Genomic DNA, 19305 nt, shown 5'->3' on the forward strand with positions numbered 1-19305 from the left:
AAGAGCCAACCCCTCGATGGCTTTCGATTCGGACCCGCACATCACTCGGTTGCGAACAACGAAGCATGCTCAAGAGTGACAGGTCATCGAGCTCGACGAATCGGCGACTGTTCCATAACTACTTCGTTACCCATCTCCCATCATCTTCTCTACACCCCGACTCTCGAACGTCATCCGGCCCTGGCCACAAGCTACCCCGCGATGCTTCGACCCCCCACAAAGTAACGCCGGGGTCATCTCCAGTAGCTGCAGCCCTCAGCATGCCAAGCCGAGATCTCACAGTGGTCCGGATCCCGCTCAAGAGAGCTAAGCATCACTTTGGCGTTTTCTCTTCGAGGGGTCAACGGGGGTACAATGAGGATACCAACCAAGCCGGCACAATCAGCATGCCGGCCTTTGCTAAGAGGGCCCCTATCAGTCTTCAGCGGCGACCGATTCAGAAACCAAACGAGGCGACGTCGGCTGACAGCGCGCTTGGTGACCCCCAGGTCTTCTACTTTGGTATATTCGACGGACACGGCGGGTCTCAGTGCGCTGAGTTCTTACGTGATGAGCTGCATGGCTACATCGAGCAATCCTCCGCTGAATTTGGCCTCCAGAGTAGCCTAGCAAGGAGCCCGGCACCAGAGACGGGCCGCAAGGAGGAAGACCCCAATGAGGAGCTTTTTATGAAGACAGAAGAAGATGTCAAGGACGATATTCGTGTTCCCGAGGAAGACAAGCATGGCGTTTTGACGAATCCCGAAAGAGAGGAGCCCATGAGAGGGGCCAAACCAGTCTCAGCCAAAGTAGAAGACATTCCGAAGGCTATCAAGTTGGCACAGGACCTTGTGGAAGAGTATCGTCAGACTGTCGGTGGATACTTCCGGCGCTTCAACCCCGAGTACTTCCAACTGTCGGAAGAGAAGAGGAACGACACCGATGAGCCTGGGGTGACAGTCGAGTCCGTTCTCATGTACGCCTTCCTTAGAGCAGACTTGGATTTCATCTCCGCCCAGGCACGCAAACCCGATCCCGACGACCCTCAAGCAAACGATCGCCCCGTCAACAACGACGAGATTCTTGGAGTTCCACACAAACCACCATCAGGCCACGGCATTGGCGGCCCGGCTCGCTTCAAGGGTGGATCGACGGCATCAGTAGCTCTCATTTCGACGCCTACGCCAGCGCCATTCTGGCACCCTAATGCGCAGTCTACCTTGATTGTTGCTCACGTGGGTGACACCCGAATACTTCTTTGCACAACAACTACCGGCCTCGCGCAGCCCTTGACATCAGACCACCACCCAACCACTCCCACGGAAAGCCGTCGTCTCCGCCGCTATGCGCCGGCCGGGTCCATGGTCTCGGCAGACAGCTTTGGGGAGGACCGGATCGCAGGGTTGGCCAACAGCCGCGCATTCGGCGACATGCGAAGCAAACGCATCGGCGTGTCGGCCGAGCCAGAAATCACCCGCGTCGAGATTGGCCCAGCGCAGTACTCCTTCCTCGTCCTCATGAGCGACGGCATCTCGGGCACACTCAGCGATCAGGAGATTGTCGACGTGATCAAGGAGGCCAGGACGCCCGAAGAGGGCGCCAAGGATGTCGTCAACTATGCCACCGAGGTCTCTCACGACGGCGACAACGCCACCTGTCTGGTTGTCAGACTTGGCGGGTGGGAGCGAAGGTCGGAGGGCGGAGTCGGCAGTCTCGGCACCAAGGAGATCCGTGATAAGAGGAGAGCAGAGGCGCTGGATCCCCGGCGCGGCAAGCAGTAATACTTTCAACAACTGCGAGATATCCATCATGCATATCTTCTTCAAAGTAACGGAGCATTATCACCATCGTTATTACATCTTCAGGAGTTGGGGATCTAGGAATGGGCTTTCATCGGTTGGTCTGCCATATGAGCATTGGCAGGAAGGGTTGGTTATTCGAGAGGGATAAGATAGACCATACATACAAGTCAACAAATACGAACATCAAGCACGAAAAAAATTATTGCATTTCATACTTCGTGTGCTGTTGAGCACAGCTCCAGGGAATCATTCTCATCAGCCATACGTGGGTTGCGCACCCTGCCCCTTCCATCCCCATCCGTTTCCGTGTTCCTAAAGACTCCAGTCCGTAATCCGCGACCCGATCGTAAACTTATTCACACCTTCCCATTTCCACACCGCACAAAATGATCTAGTAGCGGTGTTGGCCCGGGTACTGGCTCCAGCCGCCACCACCCTGCTGGTGATGCGGAGGGGGTGGACCTCCATGGTGAGGAGGGTACTGAGGCTGCGGCGGTCCACCGTAGCCGGGTCCCCCGTACCCAGGTCCGCCGTATCCGGCTGGAGGTCCACCGTAGCCCGGTCCGCCATAGCCCTGAGGGGGTTGAGGAGGACCCCACTGGCCCGGAGGCGGCTGATGATGCTGCTGCTGCTGACCGTATCCCTGGGGCTCAGACTGGCCGCCGCCGTAGTAGCCAGAAGCCTGACCCTGAGACTGAGAAGCTGAGTAGTGATGACTGGTGTCACCACCGCTCTGGTGGTATCCATAGTCTTGCTGAGATGAAGGGAGGGGAGAGCTTGACAAAGGCTTCCTGTCATCACCTTCCATGGAGCTGAGATCTCTAGTGCGAATCTGGTTCCAGAGGGAACCCTGCACCTTGCCGTGTCCCAGCTCTCCAAAGCTGTCGAAGGCTCCATGGGAGTGTGAGTGACCTCCGACGCTCTTCGTGCCATCACCACCAGCCAAGATATGGTTCTTGCCAGCCTTGACAGACTCGGACGAGAGCAGGTGGGACAGTTCGTGCTTGATGTTGCTCTCATTCGCCCACTTTCGCACCGTCTCGAACATATCCCTTTGGATTTGGACTCTCTCATCGCGAGCTGCTGGGTGGTGGAAAGCCCGGAGGACGTCATTAACGACCTCATCAACAGGCACTCCCGGATTTTCCCAGGCATACAGAATTCGCCTGTCTTCACGTTAGCTTTGTTCAAATTACCTGACCATAAACGGTGTCTACTTACGGGACAACATATTGCAGAATAGTCGCAGCAACCCTGCCGGCGCAGGAGTTCAGGATGTTGGTGAAATGGTCCTTTGAGAGCATGGAGTGAGTAGGATCAGAGCAGTTGGGATTCTTCCAGGGCTCCAGCTGAGAGTTCGAGCTTGCGTCGATGACAGTAGATGAACCGTCTTTCAGAACCTTGGAGACCTGTGTAATGATGGGTCTGACAAACGGCGCCAGCAGTCCCAAGATGAAGGCGGTCAGCGTCTCACTGATATGATCCAAAAGTTTCTCCAGACCCGGGATCTTGGAGATGAGGTTGCTGATGGACTTGACAATCTTGTCGCGGAACTGAAGAATCGGATAAATCTTGCGCGCGGTCTCAACAGGGTCGAAATTGGTGCTCATACCAGGCACCTGGTTGGAACTCTCGCGGCTTAAGTCACCACGGCTGAAGTCGCCTCCAGACCGAGTGTTTTGCTGCTCCTGTGCACTCGACTGGGCCTGCAAATCACGAGCCTGGCTTGCCAAATCTCCACCAATACCAGGAAGCTGACCGACGAGAGAGATGAAGTCGTTCGGCTTCGAGGAGCCAATCCCCAAGAAGCCACGAGATCCGGTGCCGCCACCAGTGATGTTTGCAGACATACCCTCGGCATTCTTCAGGGCGACATTCATTTCGTCTACCTCAGATTGCGTGAAGTGGTCCGTAGCTTCTCCGAGAACGGAGTGCAAGAAGTCCACAGCACCGAAGGTACCCGTTACGATAGGGTAGACACGGCGACCATTCAGGTTGATTTCAGTTTGAGTACCGCAGTGAGGGTATACGTCGTGGTAGCCCAGCTCTCGAAGCGCAAGCTCGCAGTAGTTGCTGTGCGCGCTGAAATCCTCCATACAATGGAGAGCCTGTCCGAGACAGCGCAGTGCCTCGCAGAGATCGGCTTCTTTTCCTGAACCCCGCGAGCCGCTGGTATAGACCCGGCCGAAGTGGATGCTGCGGGCGAAGCTGAAGCGCAAGTAGCCAGCACTGGTCGCCCAACCGCCAGATTCATTGGCAATGTAGTTCTTCATGCCAGTGCGGGGGTCTATCTGTGTCTCGACAGGGTCAACGGGACCACGCAGGCGAGGGTCGAACTTGCGCGCGTCCATGCCATCAGCGTAGCCCAGGGGGTTATCGATGTGTTCCTCCGGACGGTAGACGCCAAGGCGCTCCTCGGTGACCTCGAATTCCTCCGTCGCATAGCCAAAGGCCATGAAGGAGAGTACCCACACCTATCGGAGAAAGTCAGTACACAGGATACACACCGATCCCTTCGGCGCGACAAGGACATACCAGAATTCTAATGGTGGGAGCGTTGACTCCCTTCAAGCTGCCCACGTCGACGGCTTGGGAGTAGTCTCGGAGCCAGTTGCCAAAATAGACTCGGGATACCAACATGGAGGTCCATTTCTTGCCATGCAAGAAAGCAATGGTCTTGAGCATGTCCTCGATATCTGTGCGCAAGCATGTCAGTCAGCTAGCAGTAGGGGTAAGCACAGAAAAAAGAAAAAAAAAAAGGGTGCGCACCTCCATGACGCCAGTTGTGGCCTTCGACCTAGACGTAGATCGTAATGCATTAGTTTGCGAAACGGTGGAATATTGGACGAGGTGTCCAAGGTGTCAGAACTTACCTGAGCAATGGAGGGGATGTTGCCGGCACCAAAGGCAGCGGCGCGGCCTGGCAGAAGCACCAGAAGCAAGCAGAAGGCGAGGAGGATGGAACCTCTCCCGAGACCGGATGACGCCATGGTTCAGGGTCGCGGGAGGCTCGGAAAGCTATCCAGGGATCGGTAAAGACTGGATGTGAAGTTCAGTCGCAGAGATGCGTTGAGTGTTCGGGAGAGCGATAGAGGAGTCGCGCAAAGTATCCGGGTCCACGAGGTTAAGGATCGACCTTTTTTGATTTGTTTTGTTTTGGAGGGGTAAAAGAGCAGGTGAGGTGAGGTAAAGGTGAGCGGGAAGGTTCGAGTCCGGCTAGACGAGGTAAGCTCCAAGTCGTTACCTAAGGTGATGTAAGGCACGCCCACACGAATGAGGGCAAGGCAGGTAGAGCCGAAGATGGTTTTGGGGTTCTAGTCGAATTCACAAGTTCAGTCTGGAATTTTGGTGAGGGCAGCGACAGCAACATTTTGCGTCAAGAAGTACGATTTTACGAGGGCCTACCTACCTTAGCTACGTTATTGTCTGGGCGCATCCACTTGAGGTAGCACTCGCAGCGGCAAAGACGTGCCGCGAAAGACTTTGAAGGCTTGGGTTGTCAACCTGGGGCTGAGGGGGGCGGTTTGCTGCTTTGCGCAAGGTAGTCTGAGATAGTGCACACGGTGTAGGCGAGGAGAGAGCACTATTATCAAGGACTGATTGATTGTCCCCGCCACGCATGTCTGAATCACTGCTGACGACACCTCATGTTTCCCTTGTCCTACCAACTTGCCTATGAACAATACGTTTGGACGATTCCGTTGGCGAGAGGGGTGGGGGACAGCTGAGCTTTGTGGAAACAGGAGCTGTAGTGTAGGCTCATTGGCTTGCGTCACATGTGTGCCATAAGGTACCTTACTGACCTGCATTGCACCGCGATGGGCAGCACATCTACTATGTAGGCGCAGACGGACATACGCATTGCGACATCCCAGATCGCAAGACGATAAACGAGTTTGAGTAGGCAATATCCCAGAGGTACCTAAATTTTCTTAAATTTGGCGAAGCAATAGGCGCGTCTTGCCGGAAGCTGCCGGGCCAGACGCGCTAAGTTGGGCTCAACCTGGAATGAGCTTGATGGGCATTGACTGTACCAAGATAGGCACCATAGGGTCCCTCCATTCATTCATCCACTTACCAAGTAAAGCCGTAAGTGAGAAAAGTCGAGAGGGACTGAGTTACTCAAGCCGGATGTTTTGGGGTAGAGCAGGTTGTCAAAACTTGTGCATGCGACCATCAGATGCGCAGGAACCTTGAAATACCTTATTTGATTCCTGGCTCCCTGCCCCGCCTCTCTGTGCGCTGAGCTCAGCACAGCAGACCACGACTGTCCCCAAACAATAAGTGCCCCTCAAGTGGGTGACATAATCGGTTGCCGCCCCATAATACCCTAGCTTTATTCCTACTATACCTGTCATTTCTGTTGTTCCTACCATGACCTACTTCCTATCTTCTCTGTATTTCTCAAAGACTACACTTTGAACAGAATAGTAAGGTCCAAATCATGATAATCTTGCGTTGACAGGCATCCTATTTTGTCACCCATTTGCCCCTCCTTCAGATACGCCCAGATCTACCGTACTTAGGTACTCCGTTGGTTTCTCCCATTACTTGTAGGTACGCGCAACAGGGTGGGGTCCGGTTGGTAGGGCAGACCCGCACAAGAGAACCCCGCCATTGGCCCAAGTCGAGGGATTCCATTCCGATCGAGTACGGAGTACCTGGGCCAATGCTATGCATCCCTGGCAGATTCCAGGCTTGTCCCCAGCATCTGGTCCAGCACGACGAGATGATCAGGCATGTTTGGGTGCTCAAGACTGTCTACCTTAGCCGCCATTTTGTTTTCCCATCTATTGTTCTTTCGATCTTGAGCGTACCTCGACTTTGATACTGACAGCTACATTTGCGGGGGAATTGATACTGTGATATACTGGGTGGTCAGCTAAGGCAAGACAAGCCAGTGAGATGAACAGGATCCAGACAGAAATGACAGTTATCGTCATTTCTGTCTAGATACCTACCTGTCCAAGGTGATATAAGCCACAGTCTACCTGCCTATCCGTTCAGCTCAAATAATGAGGCCAGTAGACCAATCAGTCCGAAAGGCACTGTTTGGAAGAAACCAACGCGTGGTTCATGAGCCACACATTGTAACCTCGAAAGCTGCACCTCAGGCTGCTGTGAAGTGGCTGTATCATATGGATTAGGTAAACCCTTGTGAGCTGAGGTAAGGTACTCCGTAAAGTACCTACTGGCATTGAGGCATCCAGGTGAAATGCACGTGTAATCAAACAGAGGGACTTATCGCTGGTACGTACTTGCATGCACCTCCCATCTCTGGCTCATGCATCAATATGCGCCGTGTGAGAAGACGCTTCAACTTGCTTCCACTAACTCAATCTCAGACTCGACCCCAACAATGCTCGCTGTCACAGACCGCCGCCGCTGCCATCGCCCGCCACTCACTGCGATCTTGATCCTCGGGTTGGAGGTCATGGCCCATGGTTGGAGGTGCTAAGACTGTGGGAGGCCAAGAGTCCATACCCAATCTTATCTCGAGTATTCCAAGACTGCCCCTCGATTGCAAGCTACGAGAAGCCACCTGTTGTTACCTCATGGTTGTTAGCTTAAGGTAAGGTAGGCTCTTGTTCTTGATGGAAGGAATAGTAGTTACACCGCTCCTCCAGCGGCCCCACGACTCAGTGTTCCTTTCATCTGATTACTTATCACCGATCGTTTATTCAAATAATACCTACATCAACAGATAAGCAGGGTGGCAGGTCAGGACGCTGAGAAAAATCATCATCCACTCGGCATGGATCATAAGACAGCCAGCCCATCTAACCGTAGATGCCTACCTATTAGTCAAGCTAAAACTTCGTTAGGAGAATCGAGGGAGCCCTCTGCACAGACCTGGCAGCTGGGTCGATCTGGCTGGGCCGGCAGCTGATTGCATTGTTTCTTAGTGACTAGTCCTGGCCTTACTTATTGCCTGGGCCCTGAGGTGCTGGGCTCGGTGATTGTCGCGGACTAATTCCACCGGGATTGAGTGGCCATGAAAATGTCCATGTAGTCACCACTTCCCGCCTCAAACTGCCATGGAACTTTTCCCTCCCCCTTCTGCCTTAGCATTTTGCCGAACTTGCCCAATGCCCATTCTACCTGTTTGAAGTTTCGACGTTCCCCTGCCTGTTGGCCTACTCGTAGTAGGTATTCAATCTGCGTAGTGTGGCGTTTCTGCTTGTTGCAGTCGTCGCAACGACAATGTAGCGCGTGGTGGGCATTATGTGCCCTTTCGTACATGTTCCTAAGTCCCCGTTCCTGGTCTTCCGTCCCAGACCGTCCCAGGCCATGTTTTGGTTACCAACAGCGGTTCCCACATCTCCCCGTCAGTCGCACATCCTGACTCCCTCATCACCCACACCTTTGGGCTACCTGTAGTGTACTGAGTACCTACTGTCTGTGTCCATACAGTCTGGCATTGTCAACCCGTCACTCATTGCCCGTTCTGGATGTGTTCGACTGTTGCTGAGCTGAGGTACAAGGTGCAATTTCGGGGTCTGAAACTTTGTATTCATTTGCCCACCTAGAAAGACAGAGAAAGACACTCGCACAGTGTAAATCCTGAAGAGCCGGGCGAAAGTGGTCAACAGGTGGGACCACGAATCGGCTGTCCAAGCTTCCGCCAGGTCCCGTTCTGTGCCAAAGTAACGCCACCAGGCCGTATTTTTTTTTTCTGGCCTAGAGAGGAGTGAGAGATTGCTAGTCGCGTAGAGAGCTTCTCCTTGGCCCTGCCACCCACGCATGCCTCCACGTTCACCTCACGTCCCCCGATCCCCAAATCAAACATCCCCCCTAAATTAATCCTTCGACCCGTCTCCGTTCTCTCACCACCCTGTGCCCACCGAGCCTCAAGTCACATCGCCCCGGCCTTTCAACTTCGCCCTCCCGGCCCTCCCGGCTTTTGGCTCCTTTTCGGTTTCCCACCTTACCTTAGACCGCCTGCTTTCGTCGCCCAACCATACACCGTATCGTACTCCATCTTAATACTTCTTCCCTCCGTGCCACTCCTTCCTACAACTTTCACCTTTCCCTCTCCTTCGCTAGGGCTTGTGACTGCGACTTCTGCTGCGATTCTTTCTACCCGTCCACTCCCTTTGTTGTCTTTCGACTCCTATTTCGTCCACTTTGGACCCGGGCACCAGGAACCCTCAGCGACAACAGCAGTATTTCCGATACATCCTTCTCTGCCGTCTACGTATCGCCGCGATTCAATCGTCAAGCAATCATCAACATGCCAGCGCGAACCCTCCCCACCTTCACTCGCGCCGAGGTCGAGGCTCACAACTCCAAGAAGTCTTGCTATGTCACCATCGGTTCCAACGTATACGATGTGACCGACTTCGCCCAAGACCATCCCGGTGGAGCCGATCTCGTCTACGACTACGCTGGCAAGGACATCGATGCCATTTTAAAGGACCCGACCTCTCACCCTCACTCCGAGGCCGCATATGAGGTTCTGGACGATTCTTTGGTTGGCTTTGTCATTAATCAGAAGGCCGTCGACGGGCTTCGCAAGGTCAATGGCGCAGCAAATGGCAAAACGAATGGGCAAGCGAATGGAAACGAAAAGGCGAATGGCAATGCCAACGGCACCGCCGAGAAGACTGACGAAGCCGAGGGCGTCCAGATGAATGAGCACGGCGAGCTTTGGGACGGTGAACGTTGGGTCCACCCCCGAACCGGTATGGCCAGCGAGGAGGATTTGAGCAAGGAGACGGACTACACAAGCGATTATAAGAAGCACAAGTTCCTCGACCTGAGCCGCCCTCTGTTCCCTCAGATTTGGTTTGGCGGCTTTAGCAAGGAATTCTACCTCGATCAAGTCCACCGCCCTCGCCACTACAAGGGCGGTGAGTCTGCGCCTCTATTTGGCAACTTCTTGGAGCCTCTATCAAAGACACCCTGGTGGGTTGTCCCGCTCGCATGGCTTCCACCCGTCGCCTACGGTACCTATCTGGCCAGAGAAGGCATGGACAGCACCTTCCAGGAGGTTTGCTACTGGGGCTTTGGATTTTTCCTCTGGAGCTTGATCGAATACGTCCTGCACCGATTTTTGTTCCATCTCGACAAGTGAGTTTCCTTGCGACTTGATCTAGCGTGAGAAGATCATCGTACTAATATGTTCAAATAGGTGGCTTCCTGACAACCGTGTTGGCATCACTGCTCACTTCCTCCTCCACGGCATCCACCACTACCTGCCCATGGACAAATACCGCCTGGTCATGCCTCCCACCTTGTTCGTCGTTCTCGCCACGCCGTTCTACAAGCTCGCGCACTGGGTATTCTCGTACAGCTGGCACGCTGCCACGGCTGTCTACTGCGGAGGCATTTTCGGCTACATTTGCTACGACTTGACGCACTACTTCCTGCATCACCAGAACCTCCCTCTGTGGTACAAGGAGCTCAAGAAGTACCACCTTCAGCACCACTTCCTCGACTACGAGCTCGGCTTTGGAGTTACCAGCCGGTTCTGGGACAGCATCTTTGGCACCGAACTTCCTCCCATTGTGAAGGCCAACTAATTCCACTCCACCACCGCACACGACCGCAACTTACAACATGTCATGATGACGACCTTTGGGGCCTATTCCTAATATCGAACAGAGCAAATTTGCTCAACTTCACCCTCACGTGTCCCACAATGTATATACGCTTTTAGGGCTTTACTTTAACGCTGTAATGGGGGGTTGTTTCATGGGCGTTCTTAGGAGATGGCTCGAATGAGCCTTGCGTATTACAGCGCCCCGGCCAGCTATGATGCGACCGGGAAGAGCCGTCATGTTCTCATGACAGGCTGTTTTAGTACAGAGTATTTTGAATGATACCACACACCGAGATTATGCCATAAAATGACTAGACAGCACGTTCGCTTCCCGCCCAACCATAACTGCAACAGGTGATGAGTTTGATGTTTGCTCATGGCGAGGATCATAGCTTGATGGAAGAACAAATGGAATAGCTTTTCTAACGCCATGGGCGCATCTGAACGGCGAACCGTTGCAGCAAACGTGTTCACGGGCAGTCGAAGAGGGGGTCTGGTCGGGCCTCCAGGTGGAAGTCAGTTTGACATTTTGTAATGCTGCATTCTTAGCTTCGAGTTTGGGATATGTAACTCTCGGTCACGTGTTCGCATGATTACCTCAAGGTGAGGAAGGTCTATTTCTCATAGCTCAGACGGACGTCTTATTCAGTAGTATTTCTCAGTCGTAGAGCGTACCTCAAGGTCCGGTAGCGTGGGAAGGTACGATACTACCGTGATGCGCGGAACTTGCCCGTCTGAGTCAGCATCCGTATTATGTAAGAGACACTGTCTCCGATTGCTGTCAGTGGCCACCTTCCAGATTTGCTTGGCTGGCAAGTCCTCCTCAGCGCCTGGGCTGTCCCTAGCCCGATTCACTGTCTGGCCTGGACCAAGATTTCTGTCTGCCGCTTTCGTGTGACTGTGCCAACCTCTCCATCTCACGAATTACCTCGCTCTTACCCTCTACACCCACACCACGATAAAACCTGTCATTTCGAAAAAGTAGACGGCAGAAGCGGAAAGACAGCGCCGACTCCTCCTTCCTCATCTCTTTCATCTTGAAATCAGCACAAGATGTCAGGCCTAGACGTAGAGGCGTTGCTTGACGCCACCGCAAAAAGCTCTACCGAGACGAAGACACACGACGTCGAAGAACGCCCCAATGGTGACCGTTCCGAGCGCAAGGAGCGCGATCGCGGCCGCGATGGAAGCCGCGACAGGGACTACGATAGTCGTCGTCGAGATCATGAGCGCCGCGACCGCGATCGCCGCGACCGTAGCACGACACGAAGCCGACGCGGAACCCCGGACGACATCAAGACATCAACCCCTCGGAGCGACGCTGGTAGCCACAAGAGTAGGCGCAGAAGCAAAAGCCGCGATGATGACCGCCGTCGCTCACGTCGTCACAGAGGAGATGGTGATTACTACAGAGGCGGACGAGCCCGCTCGCGATCTCGGTCACCCCACCGCTCTTACCGCTCATCACGCGATGACTATCGCGAACGCCGCGATCGCTCCGATCGCTACTCTGGGGATCATCGCCGGGCTAGGGATGACGATCGTCAGGAAACTTCCAAGCGTGAGGCAACACCACAACTTACTGAAGATGAACGCGATCGCCGCACTGTCTTTGTCCAGCAGCTCGCCGCCCGTCTTCGCACCCGCGACTTAAAGGCATTCTTCGAGAAGGTCGGCCCTGTCAATGAGGCTCAGATTGTCAAAGATCGCATTAGCCAAAGATCCAAGGGGCAAGTTAAAGATCAAACAGGGTTTCGCCGAAGACTCGCTAACCACATCTACAGAGTCGGTTATGTTGAATTCAAAAACGAGGATTCAGTCACTCAAGCGCTTCAACTTACCGGACAGAAATTGTTAGGTATCCCTATCATCGTCCAGCTCACAGAGGCCGAGAAGAACCGACAGGTTCGCAACTCCGAGACCACCAACGCCCACCCGAACTCGATCCCCTTCCATCGCCTCTACGTGGGCAACATTCACTTCAACGTCACCGAGCAGGATTTACAGGCTGTCTTCGAACCTTTCGGCGAACTTGAATTTGTCCAGCTCCAGAAGGACGACAATGGACGCAGCCGAGGCTATGGATTCGTGCAGTACGTTCTGGCCCTCTTCTACTCAATCTCAAGGGCAATGCTAACTGTTTTTAGATACCGCGAAGCCAGCCAAGCCAGGGAGGCTCTTGAGAAGATGAACGGCTTCGATCTCGCTGGTCGCCCGATTCGCGTTGGCCTCGGAAACGATAAGTTTACCCCTGAGAGCACTGCCAACATCTTGCAGAGATTTCCTGGCCAAAACCCACAGTTCCAAGGCTCTGCATTCTCTGGTGCGGGCGGCCGAGGCCCCCAGACATCGGCATTCGATCGCGCGGGTGGAAGAGACAGCGAAAAGTCTGGCGGTGCCAGCGCCCTTGACGACACAGATGTCGCCGGTGTCAACTTTAATAACTACAGCCGTGATGCCCTGATGAGAAAACTTGCCAGGACTGATGATGCTTCCAACGGAGTAGATGAGCGACAGGTGTTGAAGCCCAAGACCGAGACCAAGCCTCTACCGGTCAACGTGAACATGGCCAGCCGATGTGTCGTCCTGCACAACATGTTTGACCCTGAAGAGTACGTTACTCATTTTCTCCCACCCTCCTTTTATACGATGCTAACAGTCTTTTAGGGAAGAGGGAGAAGAATGGGTCAAGGAATTGGAGGATGACGTTCGACAGGAAGCAGAAACCAAATACGGCCGCGTCGTACACATTTCCGTCGACCCGAACTCCAAAGGCGACATTTACCTCAAGTTCGACAAGGTCCAAGGTGGCGAGAATGCTATCAGAGGCCTTAATGGTCGTTACTTTGGAGGCAGGATGATCGACGCGTCACCTGTTGTAGATGCCGTCTACAGCAGTTTGTTCTCTCGCACACGAGCGATCTAAAAGCTAATCCATGGCCCCGAAAACACTCGTCTAGGACCCCCTAAAAGTAGGTTCTAACATATCATGCCACTCTACCTTCGCTTACAAGATTGCTAGGCCGATGATATCGTCCTCCAAACCTCGCTCATCAGATCGAACCCTGACGACTGCAAGACTTGCACCGTTGAGCCACCTGAGGCCGCTATCCGCGTCCTGCCAAGTCTTTGTCACGTCAGACACCAAGGCCTACCTACCCCAACATGACTGGAGAGCAGGTTGACATCGCACTGATTTTCTGCAGAAAAAGCTTTGATTACACAATTCGATCGCCACTTTTTTCTGGCTGATATTTGTACCTTAGGATGTTCCCTTCCAAGTCCTCCATTTACATGCGGAGCGAATGACAGGTTGCCAAAACGGCGTCTGGGTAAGGAACAAAGGAAGCTGTAGTTTATGCACCACATTAGATACTAAAATTGTTCTTAGCAAATTTTGCTTGATCTTTAATGAGCTGGCGCAATGGCTACTTGCAGTTAGTCTCATCGTTGTCATCTCACTTGCCCTCGAGTCGCGTTATCCCTTGAAGTTGACCAACCTGGCCATCAGGCTGGCTGTGAGGTTATACAACTGGCAACAATGTTCGTAACTCTGTGAGCGAGACCGTACTCGGTCGACCTGCACTACAACGGCTTAGTGATGGACTCCATCGAGTTTTCTGGGGCTATGTCTCCTACTTTCAGCCTGTTTGTTCTATCATACCTATTAGCCTGGTCCTCAACAATAACCTCTGGTCCTGACAGACCAGTGCGTGCTCGAACGAGTAGTGCTCCTGAGTGCACCTCGATTGGAAAGGTTCCCAGCTTTTTGGCTTCTGGCCAGATGCCGTTCAGTATGTTGGGGTTTTTCTCTCGTATATCGATTGATGGAGAAGCCAGCGGTTCTGTGGCAGCTACTTCCTTTGCTCAACTCCATGGGCCTGAGCAGCCTGGCTCTTGCAAAAGTCTACTTGTTCTCACCTTTTTCTCCTTTCTTCTCTTTCTCCTTGATCGCCACACACGCCAAGGCTTTATTTAGCCATTAGGCAATCAAATCGATGTCACAACCATCAACCACAGCTAGGCAGGCTACTTTTGCTTCATTTAAGCCTGAGAATCGGCAGATCATGGACCCATCTTGGTTCTTTCAAGATGCTCTCTCTACCGAGACCATCTCTCTTCACTGGAATCCAGGAGGTTTGAGAACACTCGCTGTGAAGCTAGTAGTTTCCGTCTTGTTGCTTGTGATGGAGAACACTATCTTTCTTATTCCTGATGCACTCTCCATGCCTCTCATAGCTACACAGGATTTTCTCATCGGGACTGTTAGTCTCCTGGGTTTCTTTTCGTCTGAAGCTATATTGCTGTCTCATTGCATATCGATCTCATCATTGTTCGTCTCATCGTCAGACGACTTAACGGGTGAAATCAATCCTCATAACAACATGCTCTCAGAACACAACCTTACATTATAAAATACCATTTGTCAGTATTCCAGCAGTTCTCAACTTTTTACAATCATATTTAGGACCTTAAGCTGAACATCTCCCATTAATCACTGTCTTATGGACATCTGGCCGCTGCGCGACTTGGGAACACAAACACAAATAAACCGCTGAAAACATCGAGAGCTACCAAACCCCTCCCGCCCTTGAGGTCGAGAAAGGCATCGTGAGATCTAGACAGGGCCAGAATCCCTGTAATACTTTCGCCTCTGCAGGCAAGAAGGTCATGTTAAGAAGGAGAACCAATTGTTTCACGTGCTCTCGTCCTTTTGAGGCTGTATGGAATCTCTTCCCCCTGGCTCTCGCCTTGCTAAAGATATGATTAATATCTTGCCCCTAAGCTCTCGCCCTTTGGGGACATATGAAATATCTTCCTCCCCATTACTCCCCCTTTCCCTTCTGGTGGTACATGAACTCAGTTCATCCTGTGCTCTCGCCCTTTTGAGAACTGGTGAAAGTTCGTCTCGTGTGCTCTCTCGAGTAGGCCTGAAATAATCTCGTCCCCGTAGTCTCCTCACGCCCCTTAGGAGATAAACAAAGGCTCTTCCTCCCGTGCTCCCGCCCTTTTGAGTATTTGTGCAAGCTCTTGCCATGAGCTCTCGCCCTTTTGCGGTTAACTGAAAACTTTTCTTCCCTCTCTTCTTCTCTTGTTTTGCCTACCTCAACATCCTTTCTTCAAAACTTCTTCCTTCCAACATCATCTACGCCATCCATCTCTACTCTCACCCATACTTATCGCATCATATTTCTCTCTCCCTTACTCCTCGAATTCCGTCACCAAAATTCTCTCGGAATTCCGTCCGTTCGAATCCATACCTCCAACTTGCGGCTCCAAGAGGCTCTCTCTGGACGCCTGCTTGGTCGAATTCTGGTGTTCACTCTCAGCAGACAGCAACAGAGTAACGTTATCAAGGTAAGGGCAGTCACTTCTACTCCCATCGAGGTCTCTACCGTCTTCTCATCATATTTCTTCCCTTTCGCGGCTCACTAACCAACCATTCCCAGCTTTTCCGGCCCGACAGCATATTTCGCTCTCCAAGGAGCTCCAGCATACGACAATACAGCTCTTGCGCCTCTCATCAGGGTTTGAGCTTGCCTCTCGACACCAAAGCTCGACCTGAGATCACACAAGAGAGCGCTGGCACGATTTTATTGTCCTCCATCGCTCTTTTGGTAAGCTCCCACGTGTCTCTTCGCTCTCGAGATCCAGCTGACAAGAAGAACAGACAATCAGAACGGAGTCGGTAAATTTGCTTGACTTGCTCATTATTTGCAGACCACTGGCTTCATAAGGTAGCTTTAACGATACCCCAGACAAGGACAAGCATTTGCTTCAACATTGGACGATTCCGTCGAGTCTATCAATTCTGCTTTCTCGGTATGTGGCATTTCTCGTATACCACGGATATCCGTCTTCCTCTCCTGCCCGTCCTTTTTGCTCTTCTTCTTCCATACTGTCACAAAAGTCACATAGCAAGGCTGTGTGGCTCGAGTCACTGTGGTGATCGAAGGAGCCATCATCCTCTCCCCTCTGGGGCCTCGAAGACAAGTGTCGAGGGGTGGAGTATGCACATTGTTCAATCATTCGAATAGCCTCATTCCCTCTCCCCATTCTTTCAGTGTCGTATGGCTCTGTCTCAGTTACAGACCAACCCAAGTGGGTTGGCGGGTGGGCGTTTGGTAAGGTGCATACATCCAGGGATCTCACCGAGCTCACCTGGGCTCACCTGGGCTCTTGAATGAGGCGGGAAAATGGGCACTGTCTACTTCACCTTACCCATCTCTGTGTGTATTCTCCTGGGAAATTCTTGAGTGCACCTCCTTAAGGGGCTAGTGTGGGCTGCTCCTGCCTTCTCAAAAGACATCAACTTTTTTCGCCCTTCTTTCTCAAATCACCTGCAGCCCTTCCACCACTTGTACTTCCCACCTTCAACAACTTCCTTCCAGAGCTTCTCGGTCACTCAGCCTCTTCACCCTCTCATCGCCAGCCCAGAAATATTCCTCGAGTATTTCTACATTCTTCCACGCTGCCTTTCGGTTCATCCCACATCTCTTAAACGCAAAAACTATTCCCAATCCAATCGGCCTCGCCTGGTCACGATGACCGACTCAGGTAGCGCGAGCTCTGGCTCTGGACGCGGAGGCGTTTGTCTCGCCGAGCATTCACCCCAGTTTGCTGCGACCCGCGAGCCATTCCGGACGACCCCCAGCTCGTCTTCTGATAGCACCGTCCGCAATGCTAGATCACCTTCTGATGTCTTTGCCGCCGATCTTTCTAACCAAAATTCGCAGCTCAACCACAAGAATTACCAGTTGCCTCAGCCACCAAAGTTTCAGCCGACGAACCTCACTTCCGCCAAGAGTCAGGATCAGGGGAGCAACCAGAGACCAAGTCGTACCATCATCCAGAATCCTGCCCACTTCTCAACAGGAAAAGCATCTTTTCCCTCTGAAAGAACGGCATTTGCAACTCCAACTGGTCGTTCTGCTGTACAGCCAAACGCCTTTGGACATCGATCTGGCCCGTTGCCGTCTACCACATCTATCCGTGACTTCGAAATCACTCCCAATGCCAAGACTCCTGGTCATCACACTCCGGGTTCCTTGAATAACGATACTCGACGAATCCAACAGCATCCTGCCCCCGTTGAGAACAAGACAAAGCTCAAGCCAACTTCTGAACTTACAAAGACGAACAAGCTTATCGCAAAGATGGCTACTCACTGTCAGATTGATGGACCTTTGGCTGGCCCTCTCCGGGAGAGTCGCCGCTCCGAGCTGGCCAGAGACCATGTAAGTCACATAGTGCCTCAATTGGGGGCCTTCTTCCATATTAAGCTAGGCTTTTATCTCCCTGTTTTCATCCTCACCTACCTCCTTCAGTCTCTACTGTTTCGACTTTCCTTTATTGCTCCGGAACAAATTACTGACTTCGAGATGAAAGCCCGCTTGGATTCCCGCCCGGCAAGTTCAAGCCGGGATTATGACCACCCAGCAGGCGATCCGCCGCACTCCTGGCATTCCGGCCAACATTGCCAACGACCTTTGTGATGGCCTCCAGGTGTACTCGCAAAAGGTTAACGACATTCTCCGCCAGGCTGTCAATGAGGTCGCCGATATCAAAATCGATCTCGAGTACAACGACAAGGTTCTTTGCTCCAATAAACTGGAGGCCAGCATTATCTCCGAGGAGCGTGAGCAGCTCAAGCGTGATGTTGCTGAGATTCATCGCAAGTACGAGGAGTTGGAGGATCGTCTCGCGCGCTATCACGTGGAGCAGGAGAACCACAAGAACACGGTTCTCGAGTTCTTGGCCCGCCTCGATCCTCGCAACGATGAGGAGAATGACGACAAAGCGCAGATCGTTGCCGAGTTGCTTCAGGTACGTATCCATGATTCTTGATTTCTGGAAGATCGCTAATGTCACCAAAACAGACCCTCAAGGATTTCATGAACCGCCCCAGCTCCCGCTGGATGCACGGAGAGCGTGAGAACTCTTCCAAGGCTATCGCCATCCTCAGTACCGAGAGCATCGCCGCGCTCGAGAAGGAGAACCAGCCTCAGTCGGCTGAGCGTCTCCAGCAGTCTCAGGATGCACGTCGTGCTCCCGGGTCAGAATCTCATGAGATGGTCCCCACCTTGGACAATGCTCTGCAACCGTTCTACCACCAGCAATACATGCCGGGCTTTCCACCCGCTCAGAATGGTCCTTCCACTTCTTTCCCGGGCATGTACGGCCCTGTCCGTCGGTCTGGTGATAACCACACCGTGTCTTCCACGGGTTGGACGCGCGCATCTAGCGGCGCCCCTACTCAGTATACCGGCTCTTACCCGCAAACTAGAGACATTCAGAGTGGTTTCAACGGCGGATACCAGCATCCCAACGGCTTTGCGGGACCCAGCAACCATCGAGGCCAGTTCAACATGCCGTCTCGCCCTGGAACTGCCATGGGCCATCGCGGCTCGTTCCGTCCCAATGCTCCTGTGTTCCACCCGGGCATGTATGGCAACGCAGACAACAGTGGCTCCCACAACGATGCGTCCTACAACATGAGCTACGGTCCAGGGTCCAATGCTGGTTCTCGCCACAATTTCAACGGAGGCAGCACTCCTTTCCGCAGCCCGATCCCTCGTTCCGCTGGTCATTACGGTAACTTTGAAGGACCTGGTGATGGTTTTTCTCGCCCGTCTCCTCTAGTTCCTTCGGGGCGTCAGAGCTCCCATGGTTCCCAGTACGGCATGGGTTCGAACCACATGGGTTACAACAACGACTACTCAATGGTTCCACAGCGCACTCGTAGCCACGGACCCAATTCGTCCGGCAACAGCCACCACACGGCTAACATCCGTCAGCAAGGAGCTTTCAGTCCCGGTCCCTTTGGTCAGGGTGGTAATGGCCCCAGCCATGCAGTCACCAGCCCCTTGGCTCCCGGCAACGGCTTCAGTGAGGATGAAGGCGGCGACAATGAGCGCTATGCTCGTGCTCTTGAAGGCGTTTGGGGTCTCGCGCGGGGCTAGGTGCTCCAGTTTGCCT

The 19305-nt window shown here is 53.0% G+C and overlaps 5 protein-coding genes across 5 annotated transcripts; 4 read left to right on the forward strand and 1 right to left on the reverse strand.

Moving 5' to 3' along the window:
- Positions 1-65: 65 nt before the first annotated feature.
- On the forward strand, positions 66-1760 carry BDZ83DRAFT_580074 (phosphatase 2C-like domain-containing protein; the record flags this gene model as incomplete). Its single annotated transcript, XM_060505311.1, has 1 exon — positions 66-1760. One exon carries the CDS (start codon positions 66-68, stop codon positions 1758-1760), a length of 1695 nt encoding a protein of 564 aa, XP_060363848.1.
- A 412-nt stretch (positions 1761-2172) lies between these two features.
- BDZ83DRAFT_580006 (heterokaryon incompatibility protein Het-C) lies at positions 2173-4771 on the reverse strand (the record flags this gene model as incomplete). The annotated part of the gene is made up of 5 exons (XM_060505303.1): positions 2173-2947; positions 3003-4255; positions 4317-4477; positions 4551-4578; positions 4655-4771. The coding sequence occupies 5 exons, from the start codon at positions 4769-4771 to the stop codon at positions 2173-2175; spliced, it is 2334 nt and encodes a 777-aa protein (XP_060363849.1).
- Positions 4772-8571: 3800 nt separating this feature from the next.
- Positions 8572-10433, forward strand: BDZ83DRAFT_379855 (cytochrome b5-like Heme/Steroid binding domain-containing protein). Its single transcript, XM_060502709.1, has 2 exons — positions 8572-9854; positions 9916-10433. The coding sequence occupies exons 1-2, from the start codon at positions 9016-9018 to the stop codon at positions 10304-10306; spliced, it is 1230 nt and encodes a 409-aa protein (XP_060363850.1). The 5' UTR covers positions 8572-9015; the 3' UTR covers positions 10307-10433.
- A 946-nt stretch (positions 10434-11379) lies between these two features.
- Positions 11380-13252, forward strand: BDZ83DRAFT_720385 (CC1-like family splicing factor; the record flags this gene model as incomplete). Its single annotated transcript, XM_060512266.1, has 4 exons — positions 11380-12056; positions 12111-12419; positions 12474-12938; positions 12994-13252. 4 exons carry the CDS (start codon positions 11380-11382, stop codon positions 13250-13252), a joined length of 1710 nt encoding a protein of 569 aa, XP_060363851.1.
- Positions 13253-16871: 3619 nt separating this feature from the next.
- Positions 16872-19289, forward strand: BDZ83DRAFT_753173 (uncharacterized protein; the record flags this gene model as incomplete). Its single annotated transcript, XM_060514317.1, has 3 exons — positions 16872-17564; positions 17716-18153; positions 18207-19289. The coding sequence occupies 3 exons, from the start codon at positions 16872-16874 to the stop codon at positions 19287-19289; spliced, it is 2214 nt and encodes a 737-aa protein (XP_060363852.1).
- Positions 19290-19305: the final 16 nt, after the last annotated feature.

This window comes from Colletotrichum acutatum (genome assembly GCF_030867785.1).
Source record: "Colletotrichum acutatum strain CBS 112980 chromosome Unknown BDZ83scaffold_60, whole genome shotgun sequence".
Classification (NCBI taxonomy): domain Eukaryota; kingdom Fungi; phylum Ascomycota; class Sordariomycetes; order Glomerellales; family Glomerellaceae; genus Colletotrichum; species Colletotrichum acutatum.